This window comes from Aspergillus nidulans, chromosome II (genome assembly GCF_000011425.1).
Source record: "Aspergillus nidulans FGSC A4 chromosome II".
Lineage (NCBI taxonomy): Eukaryota > Fungi > Ascomycota > Eurotiomycetes > Eurotiales > Aspergillaceae > Aspergillus > Aspergillus nidulans.
The window spans coordinates 2380330-2398700 of NC_066258.1; the positions used below are offsets into that span (position 1 = coordinate 2380330).

Genomic DNA, 18371 nt, shown 5'->3' on the forward strand with positions numbered 1-18371 from the left:
TATTACCAAAACCAGGGAAGAGGGACTATACCCAACTCAATGCCTGGCAGCTAATTAGCCTCCTCTCTACCCTAGGCAAAGGCCTAGAGCGCCTCCTAGCACAGCAGATAGCTGTAAGAGTAAATTTAGGCAGATATACTAGCCCCCTGCTACTTTGGGGCCCTGCCAGGATGCTCTGCTATTGACCTGGTCCAGGTTCTTGTTCATAGGGTAGAGGAGGCCTTCTAACAGGGAAAAGATGCTTCACTACTCCTACTAGATATAAAAGGGGTATTTGATGCTGTAATATACTAACAGCTCCTTTCTTACTTATACCTACAAGGATGGTATAAAGACTTACTCCAGCTACTTAAGGACTGGCTTACTGGCTGCTTTGTATCTGTTAATATCAAAGAAGGCACTGCTACAGCACTAATTAAAGGAGGACTCCCCTAGGGATCCCCTTTATCCCTAATACTCTTCCTGCTATATATAGCAAGAATAGTCTCTACCTTAGAGGGCTCCTTCTACTATGCAGATAATATGGGCATATTATTAACTGGGAATACCCTGGAAGAGAGCTTATAATAACTGGTAGGGGCCTATAAGCAAATTACTGCCCTAGGGACAGAGACAGGCCTCCCTTTCTTAATAGAGAAAATAGAGATATAATACTTCTCTAGAAAGCAGCAGCAGCATCTCCCTATAGTTACTCTACCTGGTATAGAGGAGATTATACTATTCCTATATATATATTGGTTAGGAGTTCTTCTGGATACAAAGCTTACTTTTAAAGCCTATATTAATTTGGTCTTCAGCTGTGGGAAACAACTTGCCCAGCACCTAAAGAGACTTAGCAATACCCAGTATAGCTGCCCAGTGGCCTCCATGCAGGCAGCAGTTATATAGTATATTCTCCTAACAGCTCTGTACAGTACAGAAGTCTTCTATACAGGCAAAAGACAAAAAGGGGTAGTTAACTCCCTGCTTTCTCTCTTCTGCACAGCAGCCCTGGCTATTATCCCAGCCTACAAGACTACCCCTACTGCAGTACTTCTCCGCGAAGCAGACCTACTAGACCCAGAAGCTCTACTCAACAGCATCCTCCAGAGGGCAGCAGTGAGATATATAAGCCTTGATACTAAACACCTAATTGCCCAAATAGCTGCAGAGACTACCATGGGCAGGCCCAAAACCAGGCTTAAAAAGATCCTACAGCTCCTCCTCAGCCCCCTGCCAGAGCACGCTATAATAGAGCTGCCTCTCCCTCTATTATACATGCTCCCAACAGATAACAAAGACTATAGCCCTGCCCTATTACAGATATCAGTATACTTGGACAGCTTGCAAACTGGCCAAGGGGCAGGATTTGGCTATACAGTCTACTTTGGCCCTATCCTGGTAACCAAGGGACATGGCCCCGCGGGCCCCAGGACAGAGGTCTATGATGCAGAAATTATAGGTGCTGTAGAAGGCCTACGCGCAGCCCTGGGACAACCATGTATGGGTTACTCTACACAGCTAGTTATCCTCCTAGACAACCTAGCAGCAGCCTCCCTGCTAGCAAGCTATAGGCCCACTCTGCATAGGCACAGACTGTCAGAGTCCTTTGGCCAGCTTGCTACCCAGTAGTTGGAAGCTCCCTCAATCCTAACCAGGCCATGGAAGCCCCTTCAAGTCTGCTGGATCCCAGGCCATTCCGGGATTGCTGGGAACAAGCTGGCAGACAAGCTTGCGAAGCTTGGGTCCTCTATATACAGCCCTAACATCCCCCCATCCCCTGCATACCTACAACGGGAGACAAAACAGCAGCTTCGTACAGAGACATATACAGCATATGCTAGTAAGGCACCACAAGCCTACAAGACCCTGGATATCAGACCCCATACAAAGGAAAGCCGCACCCGCGAGCACAAGCTTCCCCGTTGGGTACTTGGCCGACTCGTCGCCGCCCGTACAGGCCACGGAGACTTTACGGCATACCACCAGCGCTTCAACCACTCAGACTACCTGGAGAGCTGCTCTTGTGGTAGGACCAAGACCCCAGTGCACTTCTTCTTCTGCCCATACACCAGAAAGCGCTGGAAAGATAGATGGAGATATATAAGGGACGGCCCATCAAAAACAATAGACTGGCTCTTAAGTACAGCTGCCGGGGCTGAAGAATTCAGCCACATCGTGCAAGAATCATCCTTCTTCAAGGATATATGCCCGAACTGGGCCCGCCGGAGCGCTTGATAGTGCGACAGTCCACACATCTACCTGGATAAAGGGTCCGGTCCCTCCCCCCAATCTATAGGTAGTCGAAACGGGCATCTGCCCTCGAAGACCTGGCCAGGGCAGCGCCGGGTGCTTCTTCCACTCATTTCCAACATATATTGTCCATAGTTGCTGCTTCAAACCTGTATCTAGCTAGCTCCTAGGCAGTTCTGTTTAGGTAGCACGTCCAGATGCCCCCTGGGAGGCCGCAGATCACGTGGGCCCCGTGATCCGCCGAGTGACGTTAAATAATAAAACCAAAACCAAACTCCAACCCGGTGATAACGCTAATGGCTGGGGTAACCAATGCCAAGTCAGCATAAGGCCAAGGTAGCTCAGCTAGAATCAGAGCTGCTGCCCAGTCTAAGGCGAGATTCAAGGAGCTCTCGGGTCGCGGTCTGGTAGTTCAAGTATGCGCCATGTCACGCCAACGAGGACGGCTCTGAAAGGCACTGAAGGGGCCTCACGGAGTGCAGGCTTAGGATCGCTTTCCCGCTTCATCAGTACGGTGTCGGCAACGACAAGGCTTGGACGACTGATGGATTGAGCCCGGAAGGTGTGTTGGATGTAGAGGCTAATTGGCCGGCTCATCAAGACTAATATAACAACATCGCACGGGCGACCTGGAGAGTCTGGAAATCATAAGACGCGTGGAAACATATCAGTGGAATAAGCGAGGGCATAATCTTCCAATTATCGCGCCAATGACGGTTGTGAGTACTGCAGCATGCGATGGATCCGCACAACCTGCTGGACGTCCACCGATGCTGGGAATCTGGCATTGGGGGCCGAGCGATCTGGAACGCCTGCCGCTGTGGGCTTTGTTTACAAGGTATGTAGGGGATATTGCTATTGCAACCTGACCAGCTATTTATGAGTCAGGGGCAATCAATAGGGCGCAAGCCAGCCCTGCTCTTGAGACTCGTCCTCATCGCTCCCTCGCCATCTCTATTCCACACCACCGCCACGCTATGAAACCAACCTCCCCCAATTCCTCTGTCTGTGCACGCCGCACTCACTGTTCTTAGCAAGCTCATCCAGGCGCAGCAACAAGTGCTCGTCGGCGAAGACATTATGGCCCAGCAAGGCAGCAAGGTTCCCAGCAAACAACGATGCCGTCTACGCCGTCGTATCAGAGGAAGACCAGCTTTTCAGGGTTGAATTCCTCGAGGTTGCCCCGACGCCAATGCCTACGAAAGATTCTCCCTGATTCATGAAGGCTTTTCTGGCTCGATGACAGCCTTTTGACGTCCTGATGGAGCGACCGCCTTTTCTTCGTCTACCTGCGCGGCTATATCCCCGAGTCTAAAAGACAGAGCTGGCAGTTGCCGACGGGGCCCTCGCGGATGCGACCTTTGGAATAGCCGCCTCGCTGTCTATCGTCGGTCAACGCCCAGAACTGGGCAACTCGGACGACTGGGCTGGGCGGCAGTTCATGCTCGACTCCCTTGAATCAACGACCGAGCGCACCGTCTTCAGTCCTTGGTGATGCCTCGTCTATGGGTATTCCTACAGGCGGGAAGCTCATCAAAGAGGCCAACCTTGTTGATATGCTCTTCCTGTCATATGGTTCTGGAGGCCAGTTACATCAGTTGCCCATCTTCTTACGCCTGGTTTAATCCTTGAACAAGATGGTTAGTCAAGCCCGCTCTTCACACCTATAACCCTATACTTAGAAATGAATGTTGCAGGGCGGATGTACTCGCTTGTCATAACCTAGCCCGGATGCGCCGGCCAGGTAATTCACCTGGTACCGTGCAGCTAACCTCTAGATATAGAAATAGCGATAGTAACAGCAAAGATTCCGCAGGTAAAGCAAGTCCAATGGAGCGTGACGTAAATTCAAATTGTTTGGGGGGGGGGAGACTCAGATAATATAGGAAGGCTTAATTCGCAAGCGACGTCCCCCCGATGAGGCTTTGCAGCGCCCCGGTTCCCTATACCTATGAATACTAGGTAGCAAACATACATAGATTGCGCTGGAAGAACCTGAAACCGTCCTTCAAAAAACCAACATCAACCCCCTGGCCGTTAAAACTCCCAGCACCGCACTACTAGCCGCGAAAATCGCGAACCGCACTGGAATTCGATTAACGGTAACATGCACAAGACTATGCAACACCCTTAATCCCACATACAGCCAAGCCAGCTTAAGGTCTGTGGGATCATCCACACCGCGATGCGCAATCGCGAGAGCGAGCGTTACGGCGTAAAACTGCGTCGGCTGCTCGAGGAGGTTGTTGAAGTTGTCTGCTTTCCAGCGGACAGAGGCGGGAATGTTACGATTCATCTCCTCGCGGGTGGTAGTGCTGTCGATTGGGGTGCGCATCCGGGAGATGGCTGGGACGCGAGTTGCGTACATCCAGATTTCCATTATCAAAGTCCAGCCGTTTAGGGCAAGGATAGGGCGGAGGAGGGACGGGATGATGATGCTGGACATTGCGGATGTCTTTGGACTAATGGTGGTTCGAAGAGCCTCTGATGGTAGAAACTTGTGAGGTTTGACTAAAGTTTATGGACATTTGCTGAGAAAAGGAATGGACTTATAAGCTTACTTAATAAATGCTGAGGCCTAGAGGCGGAGTAATAGCAGAGTATATTATAGATTGATGGTCTGACTCATGATCTCGGCTTATTCAAGGCACCGACATTCTGTCCATTTGGAATCATCAGGCCCAGCCTCTCTCGCTTAAAATTCACTAAACTTGCCCAGGCACCCTGGTGCCAGACAATAAACATTATTCTTATCAGAGCCATGGCGCGCGCGACACTTGAAAGAAGACCTCAAGCTCGCCAGGCCCGGTTCCCTACTCGTGTGGTTGGCAGTAACCAGCCATCGAACCACCGCGGGCTGTCATCGCGGAGTAAATTGCGGTGTGAGAATATGGTTGATAGTCTTCGTGGGTAATTCATCCTCCAGAGGTTCTCCCTCTCCCACGTCTTGTCCTTCCGCTCACACCTTAGGTCTCCCAAGGCGCTTATGTTGCCGGCACAGCCGTCATGAACTGCGTGGTCAAGGCTTCCATCAAGCTTCTAGCCCAGCCAAGAGTCTGTTTATCAGCTGTCTCCCAGCTTAGTCGAAACTATCGCGAAATACTTACATAGATCATATCATACACCTAAATAATCCCTTTTCCTAATTCTCATCAATTAGGCCCGCTCATTCTCGTTACCAGCTACATGCAAGCTTTTGGAGATTGACATCGAGATAGATATATAGGCGGTAAGCTAGTGAGAACATCAAACGACTCCTCGGGGGCTTATAATCAGAATCCTAAGCATAGACCAGAGAACTAAGTGCTGCACTGTTTAGTCGATGCAAATGATTCCAACAAGAAGTATTGTCTGCCTGAGTTTGTTGCCAGGATGAATTGTCTTTCAACTTATCATTTATCTATACATTACCAAGTCTAAAATACCCTGAGCTATTACTGCGACGATTTAAATCTAAGTGATATTGGGAAGGTTAACTATAAGCCTAGCTTGGCAGGGGGATCATGAATCGTCATTTAACTAGAGTATGAAACCCCTTTGGCAAAGCAGGTAGAGTTACATGGTGTATGGGCGGAAGGTTTCACGCATGTACATAATTTCCGAGTCCAAAACTTATTATTAGCTGCCTATGACTTAGCTTTTGGTGCATCTGTAGCTTCCTCCGCTTAGGGTAATGGAATGATCAGGCATAGATATAGTGTTTTGAGCTTCAAGAGTATAAACCCTCCTACGACGAAAGATGAACAAACAACTAAACATATTGAGTCTCATAGGGCACAGAGCCCAATTTGTCCACTAATATCTTCTCAGTCAACTTCCACAGATTCTCCTGGAGCTGGTGGTTCTGGGCTTCACTAGACGGACTAGTAGGACTACGATCTGGCACAATCTGTAATTTTCAATCAGCACACGGATGTAGTAGAGGGCAGAAGTTGGAAACTTACGTATTGTCCCTGAATGGCGTCCTTGACGATGTCCTCCCCTGTAGCGGCAAAAAGCGCGGGTCTGCAGCCTTGATCGACAGGATCCTTCAAAAACGGCCTGACAATCGCGACACCAACCTTTCCAAGAACGCCGTATGCGTCCTCCGCCTGTTTCTGCTGGTCAGTACTGACAGCACCAGGGTGAGTTGCGTTCATCCAGGGTCCAGTATCCGTCTTTGGATCGAATCCAAGCTGGCCCTTTCCCTTGCGCTCAGCCAGCGCTCGGATATATAAGACCATCGCGAGTTTGGTGCGGTTGTACAGCTTGGTTGGTCCAATATCCGTATTGAGCTCTTCGAGAGATTCAAACTTCACGTCGCTGATTGCACGATGCAGGTCAGACGATTGCAGCACCAGGCGAGAGTTCGACGTCTTCTGGAGCAGCGGAAGCAGGATGCGGGATAAGTGGAACTGAGAGATGTGGTTGACTTGCATGTGGCTATCAATGCCGTCATTGGTCAGGTTGAAGACTCCAGAACCCAGGCCCGCGTTGCAGATGAGGCCGTCGAGTCGGTCGAGCTTCGAAGCCAGCTCTTTGGCGACCTGATCGGTCTGCTTTAGGTCTTCGAGCTCGATCTGCACGGAGTGGACTTTGGAGGTATCGCCATACTTCTTGAGACCCTCAGTGGCTTCCTGGATGTGCTCCTCCTTCTTACCGAGGAGATAAAGAGCGGCAGGATTGTGCTGGAGGAGGTGGGCGCAGATACCGAAGCCGATGCCGGCGCTCCCTCCTGTGACAACGTACACCTTTCCAGAAAGATCCGGAATGTCAGTGTTGGGGTTGAATGTGTTGCTGCTTCTAAACATGATCCCTTATAACTCGAGTTAGCTCACTTCGAAATGCATAAGAGATTCGAGCAGGTGATTTTGTAGGCCAGTGCCGCTGCGGTCGTGGGATCATGGTGACGTCAAGGCCTAGGTCATCATGGCTGTTTGCAGGGCTGAATCAGCATATTCGGGAAATTCAGGAGGCTTTCTGGTTAATGGCAAATTAGGGAACAGCTGGGAACTCTATAAGATATAGAAGGGAGATTTGTGGAAAAGCACGGTTTGAGTGGAAGCGGGCTTGAAGGTGGACCCTGTTGCAACTATGTGGGCCGCCTGCGGGCAACTATCAAGATCTTACGACTGAAGATCTTAGGGTTCAACGAGTCATAAAGAATTATATCTGCCGAACAGACGAAATTATTTAAGGATTCAAGGGCAAAAGATCGATCATCTATATGAAGATGGCTTCTTTGTTGCACTATACGATGAGGCAAAGCCTAACAATATGGTGGATAAGAACTTTAACATAGAATGTTGCAGACAAGAGTAGTTTGTGATATCAAAGAGGCAACATCAAGCAAGGGAGTAAAGTGCTAGATGTGACGAATAACTCAGAAGTATAAGCCTAGGAGCCTTTTCTATACATTGTTCTCGAATCTGCTTCCGTGAGTTACTCCGCTCTGCCACCCAGATTGCAATAACAGCCTAAGGATTCTAGAGTCCAATAGCGCCTGTTGGCTCTTGCTTGTCATCTCCTTCTATATAAAGTAGTAGAAATGGAACAGTAAAAGAAAAGCAATTTGAGTTAGGTGGTCTGGCAAATCAGTTTTCTGTTTTCTAAGAACAGTTGCTAGCTGGGTAAGGTTTGTAATTTGTATAGACCTGTAGTTTAGGGCTGGACTTCACGAAATTCTGTTTAATACATTAGGTCATTTGTTGAAGCTTTCTTCATAGACAAGTGCTCTGAATGTAATAATTTTGCTACACTAGAGTTCTTTGTCCTAATCGTCGAAATACTCTTTAAACTAATATAACGAGGTTTTGTTGGTTGCGAATAGCTTCAAGTTCGCTAAGTACTTAGCAAATCAACCAAGGTGGGCGGAATGGCCGGAAATCACGTTGAAAGCATCTTCATACGGCTAAGGTCGGGCGCTGAGCCTATCCCCCAGAATTGCGACATTGCTGGTAGGCATCTCCCTACGGGCTCTCGCAGCCTGGCCAACCTTGACAACATCCATAAGCGCTAGAGGCGACAATATCAAGCTAAATATCGCCAGTGGGGCATTCTCTGGATCATCAAGGATTGTATAGACGTCCAAGCCAACATTTCCCGTAGCACCAAGTAGAGAGACAATGCGACCAATACTTGCCAACGAGCTGACGGCACCCATGACTTCGCCAATGACAGGGACGAAGAAGATGATGGCACCCATAAAAGCAAAGAGGATGGCTTTGGCTTTAGCCTCTTCAATTTCCTTAGCAATTTCGATGATGGACTGCATGTGCTCAATTGCATCAGAGACCATAAGCACAGGCATGGAAACAGCATCAATCAGCTCGTTGATGTCGCCGAAAAACTTCTCGTTCTTTACCCTTTCGACGACGTCACTAAGTTGCGGCAATAAGGCTTTTAGTTTGTTGTACGCTTCTGAAACCACATCCTTAGGGTTAACCACATCCTCCTCGTCGTATTCACTAGGAACAGGGAAGTTATAGTCCCAATATGTGTTCTCGCAATGTTTCTCCGTTAGGTAGCACGGGAAATGCCTCACGTTCTTCCGCTCAATATCCTCCTGCGCCACTCCCGTCTCCGTGTAAAGGTCCGCCCAGAAGGCGTCGGGGTACTCAAGCGTCCAGTATACAGATTGTGAATACCGGGCGTCTATAGTTTGGCACTGCCCCCTCAGCGAGTAATCCGGCGGACAGGGCTGGGTCATATTTCGATACCTGTATTCGGGCGTCTCGCAGTGGACCTCTGGGTTATCGCAGTTGCCCTCAGGGATACAGTCGTATTCCTCGCAATAGCGGCAGTCTACCTTGGGGTGCTGGCTATGCTTCTTACACATCTCGCAACACTTGATGGTCTCTGTGACGAGCAGCTGAAGTAGCTCTTGCCGTTCTCGTACATAAAGTTCTCGACAACCTTTTTAGACGCAGAGACCACGGATTTGGCATAGGTTTTGAATTTGCCGTCGTAGCCATCTTTCATCAAATCATCGTACGCGGCGAGTGACGAGGTGAAGTTCTTCTGGAGAACTTCGAGGATGTATTGGCCAAGACAGAGTTCATCTATGGTGCCGAAATCCTTCTCGATGCTTTCCAAGTCATGGTATGAGCCGCTGCAGTCTGGGTCATCAGGCAAGGGTGGAAGAAGTTCCTCGCCTCCCTCTCCCGTTTCATAGTCGTAGTATTCATCATCTGCATATGACTGTAAAACAACAGCCCAATCAATGGTTCCCGCGAAGTTGTAGTTCTTCCAATGTAAGCGCCGGGTTTCTTTTGTTGTCCTGCTCATATCCGCCACCCACTGAGTGTCTGTCAAGCATTAGCAGACCAGCTTTTGCGCAGGGAGTCTGGACGTACATACCATTATACACCATAATATCCGAGTTCGAAGCTCCATCGTGCCACGTTTGGACGTTGTCACCAAGAATCGCAATTTCATCAATCTCGGCGTTGGAAATGTAGCCACCAGTATCTGTACATACACCCTTTTGCTGCTGGAGAGTTGAGCCGGTCGCCTTCAAAGAAGCAGTTAGCCCCCGTGCATCCTTTTTTTTGCTCATAAGAAAGGAGCGACCGTAGCTGGATTCCCCTACAAAAATCTTGTTGGTTGGGACTCCGGCTTTTGTAACTGCATGTTGCCGCCAGCAAAAATATCCCTCACGCAGAGGGTAGTAATTTGACAAGCATGGATCGCGCCACAGCGAAACTAATAGACAGGGGGACTTACTCAAAGAAAGAGCATAGGTTGTCTCAGTAAGGTTAACTGGGTTTAGCCACGTTAGCCACGCTCTCTGAAGAATCTGGACACAACGCACCGTGACTTCGTAGGCAGTTTCCCGTCGGACAGCCCTCTGTTGCATACTGGTTACCGGCATCCCATTTGCCTTTCTTATATTAGCCACTGGACTAAACCGTGTGGAGCCCACCTCACCGTGGAGATCATAAGCCATGAACACAATGTAATCGAGCTGCTTAGCCATCTGGGCAATAGGAAAGGCCTTGAGATACCAGTATGAAGCCGGTGCAGCAATGAGTAAGGACTTTTCTTTGGCTAGCTGCCCACGCATGACGATAAGAAACTTGTAGTAATTCGGGCCGTCGGTTTCAAGGCCCGGTGGGGTCCCTGGTATGTCTATGGCCTAAAGTTCGAGGGCAATTAGTACAGAGCTCAGCCAATAATCCTCATATCTTCCCTGTAACTGGAAGTAGACCTACCCCTGGATATTCCCAATCAAAGTCCACACCGTCAAGCTCGTGTTCCGCAACGAAAGCAGCTACGTTTGTCGCAAAGCTTTTGCGATTTGGTGGACTCATGGCCTCACGAAGTATATTGTATGTCTCTGGCTCGGTTGAATAGCCCCAGCCTCTAAAGGATTTACTACTCTTAATATTTTCCAGGCTCTTGAAGTCTTCCCACTGCTTGTACGGGTCAACGATCTTAACACACCAGTTCGACGCGTCTACTTCAGCAAATGCCCAGTGAATATGCGTGTAGCTTAAATCGGTATTTGCATTTTCTGCTCGTAGCCAGAGACACTTCCGGTTGAAGTTCCAGGTCTCATAGTAACCGATTCAGCCATAGTTCATCGGGGAGTTTTCAGTGTTGCGAATATCAACACCACAGCTGGACTCGAGTGTGCACGTTTGCTTCTACAGCATGGGGCGCAACCAGACCTTATGGATTTAGACGGTTACACCCCTAAAGACAGAGCTGAGCAAGCCAAGCAGTGGAATATGCTGAAGCTGTTGGAGGGTGCGATAGCTCAGAAGTGAATTTGGAGACTATCCTGGGCTGATACCTTCGACTTTTAATTGTTCTAGACCGCTCCGGCCACAACAATTTTTTCTACCCTTTCCTCTCTGTCAGCGGACAGAATTTGTTTCTTCTAGGCCTCTCAAACGTGGCGATTCGTCTTTCCACTAATAGCCGAGGTAGTACACCTGTCGGCCTCGTTCGAGTCCCTTCTTTCTCCAGCGGCTTTGCCGCTGGACTAGAATCTCCCTTTGTCTAGCGCTAGAAATAAATGAGGTGTTGTGCCACAATGCAATATCAATGTCACTGCGACAAGCTCGCGGCCTGGCGTGCAATTTCCCACATCTGCCGTTTGCGGTTTGGCCATACTGATAATCTCGCGATCCGCAAATCGATGCCTGGGCCCTGCAGGGACGCGTTCCAGACCCTGCTTGGCGAGAATTTAGGTCGGCCTGTGCCGCAGTAGGGCGGGCCGACCCGTTCTCTGTGCGACTCGCGCACCGTCTCTTGGCGACTTGACGGGCTAGGTCGAGTTACAATTGCCCGGCCGTAAGCGAGTGAATATCACGAATCAATGCTGACTATGCGGAATGTGAAGCTTTCAAAATCTGTCAGCCGCGAACAGTATTATCAGCTGCAGGCTGTAAATGAAAACGCGGCCTTCTGTTGTACTTAACCAGGAAGAACGGATAATTCAATAGCTTTTGCAATCATATCAAAGGTCGAATGCCAATATAAACAAAGTGGGCTCCTAAACTCTGACCCTCAAGCACGGACTGGCCTTGCACTTTTACAAGGGATCAACCTCGGCCGGTGCACGCATTATGCGGGTGCAGATACTGCTGTCGCAAGGGTTCCAAACGCCTTGCCTCAGGAGATGTCTGAGGGGAGTGCAAGAGACCCGACTCATTATTCTATTTTGGCCTCCATGAATCGTTGAAAGTCTTGCGAAGCGGAAGATTTTAGGGTCTGCGCCGCAGAAAACCAGTGGATATTAGCCGGGGTGTGGTGGTTTGTTGGTCTACAGTAGCCTCATAACGTTAAACTTGTTAGCACCCAGTAGCAGGGAAAGCTTACTAGCTATCCAGGGTGGAAAGCACATTTCTGGTCCAACGAAACTCTAATGTGCAAATCAACCGAAAGGGAAAAAAAAGGAGCCATGTTCTTGGCGAGGAAAACCTGGACATCTCTTTATTCCCGGTTTGAAAAAGAGTCTGTCCTCATGGTACCTTGGTAAAATCCTACAGAAACATTTGGCAAGGGACCCTCGTCAGACTCAAACAGTGAGATGCTAAATTAGGGAGTAGTCTACCATTATCGCTTGTTGTCCGCTCTCGCCGCTCGACATGAGCTCGCGGAAACCCTTTTCTGATTTGCCTAAACAATAGACATGCATATTCATGTCCTTGGCACTGTGGCGAGCTGCTGAAGCAATATCGGAGCAAACAGTATCCTTACTTATCACTGGTGTTAGGTTTACCTGGCGTGTCTGCCCAGATTTGGACATCACATTTTCTTGGTTCTCAGTATGTATATCTATGTATATATGTACATGTGGTAAGAGGATCGGCGGAAATTTACACCTTCAGGGATTGGAAAATCTTACGTTGAAATGTCTACGAAACGTTCAATCTTCTTAGCTTCGGTGCTTGGCGTCTCAATGTCTCTTACAACCCGCGGATATGTTCGTCGCGATGATACACCGCAACTGCCTTACGGCCCAGAAACCACTCCCTACTGTACATGGTGGATTGACAATGACGGATCTAGTTCCTGTCAGGACATTCTCTCCACCTGGCTTATCCCTCTGAACGATTTTCGACGCTAATTAAGTGTCCTCTGGTTCTTGGGAGCACGGCTAAACTAACATCTCCTAGAATCCGTCCATCACAGCTAGCTGTGAAGGATTCAAGCCCGGCAAGTCGCACTGCGTCGAAGCGTGGGGAGAGCCTGCGCCTACCAAGCCCCCAACGACGATCACGACGCCGACAACAACCACAACCACTACTACCACCAAGACTGGAAACGCCCCTGGCACGACCCAGGCTGGCCAGATAGGGACCTGTAACCGGTGGGATCTCGTCAAGTCCGGTGACAGCGGCAACGTATTTTTGGAGAAGTATTCAGGTCTGACCCTGGCCAACTTGGTCAGATGGAATCCGGCTATTGGGTCTCGATGCCAGAGCTTATGGGTTGATACTTATGTATGGCCTTCCTATCTCTCCAACAGTCGCCCGGTACTAATCTTACATTTCAGCTGTGCACGGGCGTGGAAGGCTAGGGAGCACCTACTCCCTCCACGACTACCACAACTATGACTGCTCCCGTTTACGGCATCACTACCCCCTCGCCTATTCAACCAGGAATTGTTGATGACTGCAACGACTTTCACAAAGTTCAGTCGGGAGACACTTGCGCCAGTATTGCCCGGTCCGCCGGGATCTCGCTCTCGCAGCCGGCGGACCTCGCTCTCAAGTTTACCTCATGGAACCCCGGTGTGGGAAACGGATGTAGCTCGCTCTGGCTGGGTTACTTCGTTTGCATTTCTCGGGTGGGTGTGACCGCAACGATTACGATGACAACAACTACCTCCGGTAATGGAATCTTCACACCAACTCCAACCTTACCGGGGATGGTGAAGAACTGCGACACCTTTTACCTCGTGAAATCCGGCGACGGGTGCGCAGCTATCGCCTCAAGCAAAGGGATCAGCCTTTCACAACTCTACGCCTGGAACCCGAATCTTGGGTCTGATTGCTCTGGATTATGGTCTGAGTACTATATCTGCGTTTCAATCGTCGGGGTGAACCCGACCTCGACAACAAAAACGACCACGAAGACCACGACGTCGACAAAGGGAAATGGAGTTTCCACCCCTACCTCTATTCAGGCGGGGATGACGAGCTCCTGTAACAAGTTCCATAAGGTTGTGTCGGGAGATCAGTGTGGGACGATTGCGTCCAACGCTGGGATTACACTTGCGAATTTCTTGAAGTGGAATCCGGGGGTTGGCGGGTTCGCATGCCGGTCGTTGTGGTTGGGGTACTATGTGTGCATCGGCGTTCTTTAGCAAAGCTGCTTTATATTGTTGATTCAATAGGTCTAAGGCCCTTCTATAGCAGGCGCATCGACCTCACATGGCACACTGGGTTAGCATTCATTGTATGTTGTAGGCATGATATCTAGGCAGTAAGATAGGAACGAGAAGCGCTTTGACCATAATCCATATATTACCGTGATTTTATGTATTACCATAGGAAGCATTAAAACAGCTACCTAATCAAGCTAATGAAGTATCCAATCAGACCTTGAATGAAACCTTGCACTAGGCGGAAAATCGGCCATGAAATCGACTATCAAGTTGGTTCTTAACCTAGGAACTAGATGTTTAATAACACCGTAGTTTATTTGCATTAAAGTTTATCGAGCTTTGTATCAGAGCACCCATCAAGCTATTTTGTTGGTTAGTTGTTAGTCATGACTCAGTCCAATTCCTGCATTGCTAGCAGAGGTTGGTGTAGATTGAGTAGGGCCTACACTGCCATAGCGCTTGCCACCAGATGCTGGTGCAAGAGTCCTTTCCGCTACAACCTGGTCCTGTGATAAGAATGACAGTCCGCGGAATCTTGACTGGGCAGGCGTAAGCCAGCAGACCATGTGGATCATGCCTTGCTTAACATCTACACGGTGCGGCCCGTTCGGGCCGAACGCTTTAATCGCTAGGGTTAACAGATAGGGCTTCTACTGATTAACCCAGAGATCAGAACCCCTGCTACTCAGTCGGTTTAATCAATCAAAGAAAAGAAGCAAGTCTTGTATAAGGTGCATAGATTAAGCTATTCCTACTGTCATTAATAGCACCACAACCTACGTCTTCGGTTGCACGTACCTGCCATCATCGCCAACGCAGCCTCCTAGTCTGTGCTTCTGTTTTGAAGCTACAAGTGGCTATGTACACCTGTAATACAGAGCTCATACCACGCATTTTTTTTTTTTTTGACCAGAAAAATATCACCTCCAATACCTCTCTAGGAACTCCTCAATCGTTGTAGGCCTCACCTCTGGGCAAAGCTTATTTAAGCTTCCCTCAACGACAGACCCTCCCTTTCCACAAACCATCGTATACTGAACATCGATTCTGCCTAGAATATCTTCTTTGTCAAGCCCATCCAGCCTCTTCTGCAAGTCCCGCCTGCCAACCGTCCTGACTTGAACTTTCCTCCCTATAATCCTCTCAATCGACGCAATAACCTCATGAAACGATCTCGTATCTCCAGCCATGCCCAACTCTCTTCCACCCCAAGGCTCCTCAATCCCCAATGCGGCGACAATGAACCGGCCAACGTCCCGGATATCAGTCATCGTAAGCTTGGGATATTCTCCCTCGTCCGATAGAGGGACTTCAATCCATCCACCGTCTCCATCGCCATTATCGCGACGTTGATGATCATGATGCTGACCACGAAGATGGAAAATCAGCTCCCCTTCCCTGAACCCTGCTCTCCCCTCGAGCTCTCTCGGAGCGCCAATAGCAAGATAATTCATAAACATCCCACATGGAAATGCGGCGCCATCGATTTCGCCTTTTGCAACAGCGTCCTTGACCTTATCCCAGACAACGATCTTCCCATGGTCGACATCAACATCTCCATGAGAATGCTGGGGAAGTGCAAACTCCGACGGCGCAAACCTCTGACATCCTGCTGCTATTGCCGCGGATAGGAGGTTCAGTTGGTAGATCACTATTTCGGGACCGGGAATAAGGAGCGTGCTCACGACGGTGTGTATGTCGGATAGAGACGCTGTTAGAGAGTCGACGGAGGTGTAGTCTACGTAGCGGATCTCTGTTTTAATTTCACTATTTTTCTCCGTATTAAAAGAGGTAGTATAGATAGAGGTTGTGTTTGGCGGAATTGCTGCTGTTGCTCGGGAGAGGATGATCGGATTGTATTTTGGGCTGTCGTGAAGCGCTAATACGAGAGAGGAGCCGATTGTGCCTGTGCCACCGGGGATTGCTATTTTTTGGGACATTGTTATTAACAATTAGGAGGATTGAGAGGGTGAGGTCGACAGGTGTTCGGTGAAGCCTGTAGAGAAGAAGTAAGAAAGGTACTGGTTTTTTTTATAGGTAGGCTTGAGTGACTGCATTACGTCAGTAGTCTCGTGCTGAGAGTTCGATACGAAGGATATGAGTCATTTTACTTCGTATCTGTTTCAGTTAAGTTTTATTTGATTCGCTGAGCACAGCGGGGTACCAGGCAGCATTAGGCGACTGTAGACGCTGAGTATTGTAGAGGGCGAAGTTATCTGATAGTTTCTGAAGCCAGCAAAGGCCAGTGTAATTATTTAAAACAGCGACAAGCGTACTTGCACCAATATTGTCATACATATGGAAGGCCCGCTTTACTTTTAATTCTTTAATCTGTCAAAGACCAGATCTTTCCACCAGTATGTTGGCTGTTGGACGAGAAATCGCAAACAAATTAGAACAGTATTCGGAGAGGAGTCTTGCGTTTTTAAGTCCTTTTGGACCCATGCTCAAGCTAATCCTACTTGGCCTCGCAGGTATATCCCTGATCCTTTTCTGAGCCCTTACTATTGCCTGCCGTCATCTCTTGATGCAGGAACTCCTCGGCAGAGCTATTGGTTAGGGGCGGAGGAACGTTAGCTTAGGTGAAAAGGAACTCCAGCATGGTCAAAAGGAGCTATCCTGCAAATGATGCCCGATGTGAGAAGGGGATGTTTTAGTCTTCAGTCACTTGAACTATGTCTTCTTGTGTTGTTGATAGTGTAACCTGTCCTTGATCATTACTTCAAGCTCCAATTCAAACAGAGTTTGAAAATAATGGTTTGGCTTTTAAGTGTGAACGTTACCCATTGCTCCAGAATGAGGTTGAGTTGGCTGACTACATGGTTTGCAAGACTATTGAGAATCCTCATCTCTTAAACTCCCCACAGACCAGTACAACTGAACAAGTCTTGCATATCCTTGGAATGTGCTGTTATGCTGCTAAGCAGGTGTACAGCAAATCTTAAATTTAAGGGTATTAAGTTATTCTTTTGTAGTCTGGCAAGCCTAACTTCAGCACAAAACCAGTCACTTTCAACCAGTAGATGCAGTTAAGCTTCCTTGCAGAAATACTAAAGGTAATGTTCCAGCTTGACCTGCCGTTTGAATAGGAGTTATGACAACAAGAAAGCAGTAAAAGAAGATCCCCTTATGCTAACTAGACTTTACTTACTTTCTGCCATTGTCAGCAAGCTAGGTTATTTGGTGGCGTATTCTTATGCAAATGTACACTAGAAATCAGGAGATGGCTTAAAGGCGAATGAACTCTCACGAGGTATCAGATAGAAATAAAGGAGAAAAATAGAGCATCTTACAGTAGCCTGCAGTAAGCAACATATTGGTGTCCTATACAGACTATCTGGAGTCTCGACGTTAACTACACCTCACCTTCGAGTGACAGACAACCTAGGAATGTGGGCGGACACATGTCAGTAATCAAATAACCCTTTTAAACTGGGAGGTACTTCATTACTCACCTACCTAACAGTTTAGATGGCGTTAAAGTCGCGACAGAACATATGCCATGTTGACATGCCAATGCCGCAGGGTCTACTTATTTCCCACATGGAATTTGTCTTGTCCATTAGTATAGAGCTGGATTATTGTGACAATGTGGGTGTTCTTTTGAGCACGTACTAGTAATACCAGGATACTGATTAAGCTGCTCGTCAATCCCGTGTTCAATGGCACATATATCACTAAATTTAAGAACCCCATTCGATCCTAACTTACCGAAGCGGACAAATTGCTCATCGTCGTCGATACGGTCACTGCCCAAAAAGGTTTGTAGAATCTGAAAGGCGAGTTCGTAGGCACATGTTCTAGCGCCAAAGGCCTGGATCAAGTTCCCTAGCCAGCGTCCTGCCGCGTATAGATGGTACGCAAGAATATTACAGATCAAGGTCTCTTGCATATATCTGAAGCATGAGAAGTCAATGGCGAAATGTTGTAAGCCAAGCAACTCCTCAATGTCCTGGTTAAGTAATGTTCTAACTGACACGCGATGCTCCAAGTATCCCAGAGAGATCTCCCACTGGAATAAGGACTTGTACTTGAAGAGATCGTTATTCTTTATGTAACTTTGCTGCGCAAGCTTTTAGCATGATGGGCTCTGTTGTAGTTTTCACCACACCGCACTGGAATAATGGCAACCCAGATTGTCTCGGGAAGTTCATCAAAGTAGTAGTATTTTGCTAGAGCACGGTTTACCGCGTCAAGGGGACGATTTATGACAGAAACTAACACTGTAGGCTGTGTGTTTCTTTGTATCTGATGTTTTTTGAATTCGTTAAGGAGCTGCGTTCCAGGTAATTTCGGATGACCTTCGTAATACCTTCCA

The 18371-nt window shown here is 48.3% G+C and overlaps 6 protein-coding genes across 6 annotated transcripts, besides 1 other annotated feature; 2 read left to right on the forward strand and 4 right to left on the reverse strand.

The window, feature by feature from the left end:
• Positions 1–18371: part of a sequence feature (contig 1.65 1..278071(-1)) that runs on past both edges of the window.
• ANIA_03980 (ribonuclease H family protein) lies at positions 1159–2217 on the forward strand (the record flags this gene model as incomplete). Its single annotated transcript, XM_656492.1, has 2 exons — positions 1159–1607; positions 1638–2217. 2 exons carry the CDS (start codon positions 1159–1161, stop codon positions 2215–2217), a joined length of 1029 nt encoding a protein of 342 aa, XP_661584.1.
• Positions 4071–4737, reverse strand: ANIA_03979 (MAPEG family protein). Its single transcript, XM_050611352.1, has one exon. The coding sequence runs from the start codon at positions 4676–4678 to the stop codon at positions 4241–4243; it is 438 nt and encodes a 145-aa protein (XP_050467388.1). The 5' UTR covers positions 4679–4737; the 3' UTR covers positions 4071–4240.
• Positions 5984–7022, reverse strand: ANIA_10494 (SDR family oxidoreductase; the record flags this gene model as incomplete). The annotated part of the gene is made up of 2 exons (XM_050611353.1): positions 5984–6121; positions 6177–7022. 2 exons carry the CDS (start codon positions 7020–7022, stop codon positions 5984–5986), a joined length of 984 nt encoding a protein of 327 aa, XP_050467389.1.
• On the reverse strand, positions 8123–10523 carry ANIA_10502 (uncharacterized protein; the record flags this gene model as incomplete). Its single annotated transcript, XM_050611354.1, has 6 exons — positions 8123–9019; positions 9058–9518; positions 9571–9837; positions 9937–9972; positions 10072–10348; positions 10425–10523. The coding sequence occupies 6 exons, from the start codon at positions 10521–10523 to the stop codon at positions 8123–8125; spliced, it is 2037 nt and encodes a 678-aa protein (XP_050467390.1).
• ANIA_03977 (LysM peptidoglycan-binding domain-containing protein) lies at positions 12623–14032 on the forward strand (the record flags this gene model as incomplete). The annotated part of the gene is made up of 3 exons (XM_656489.1): positions 12623–12646; positions 12840–13166; positions 13244–14032. 3 exons carry the CDS (start codon positions 12623–12625, stop codon positions 14030–14032), a joined length of 1140 nt encoding a protein of 379 aa, XP_661581.1.
• ANIA_03976 (aromatic alcohol reductase) lies at positions 14974–16033 on the reverse strand (the record flags this gene model as incomplete). Its single annotated transcript, XM_656488.2, has 1 exon — positions 14974–16033. The coding sequence occupies exon 1, from the start codon at positions 15991–15993 to the stop codon at positions 14974–14976; it is 1020 nt and encodes a 339-aa protein (XP_661580.2). The 5' UTR covers positions 15994–16033.

Bases quoted from the DNA above. Each gene is read 5' to 3' on its own strand.
- ANIA_03979 (XM_050611352.1), bottom strand. From the start codon at position 4,678: ATGTCCAGCATCATCATCCCGTCCCTCCTCCGCCCTATCCTTGCCCTA.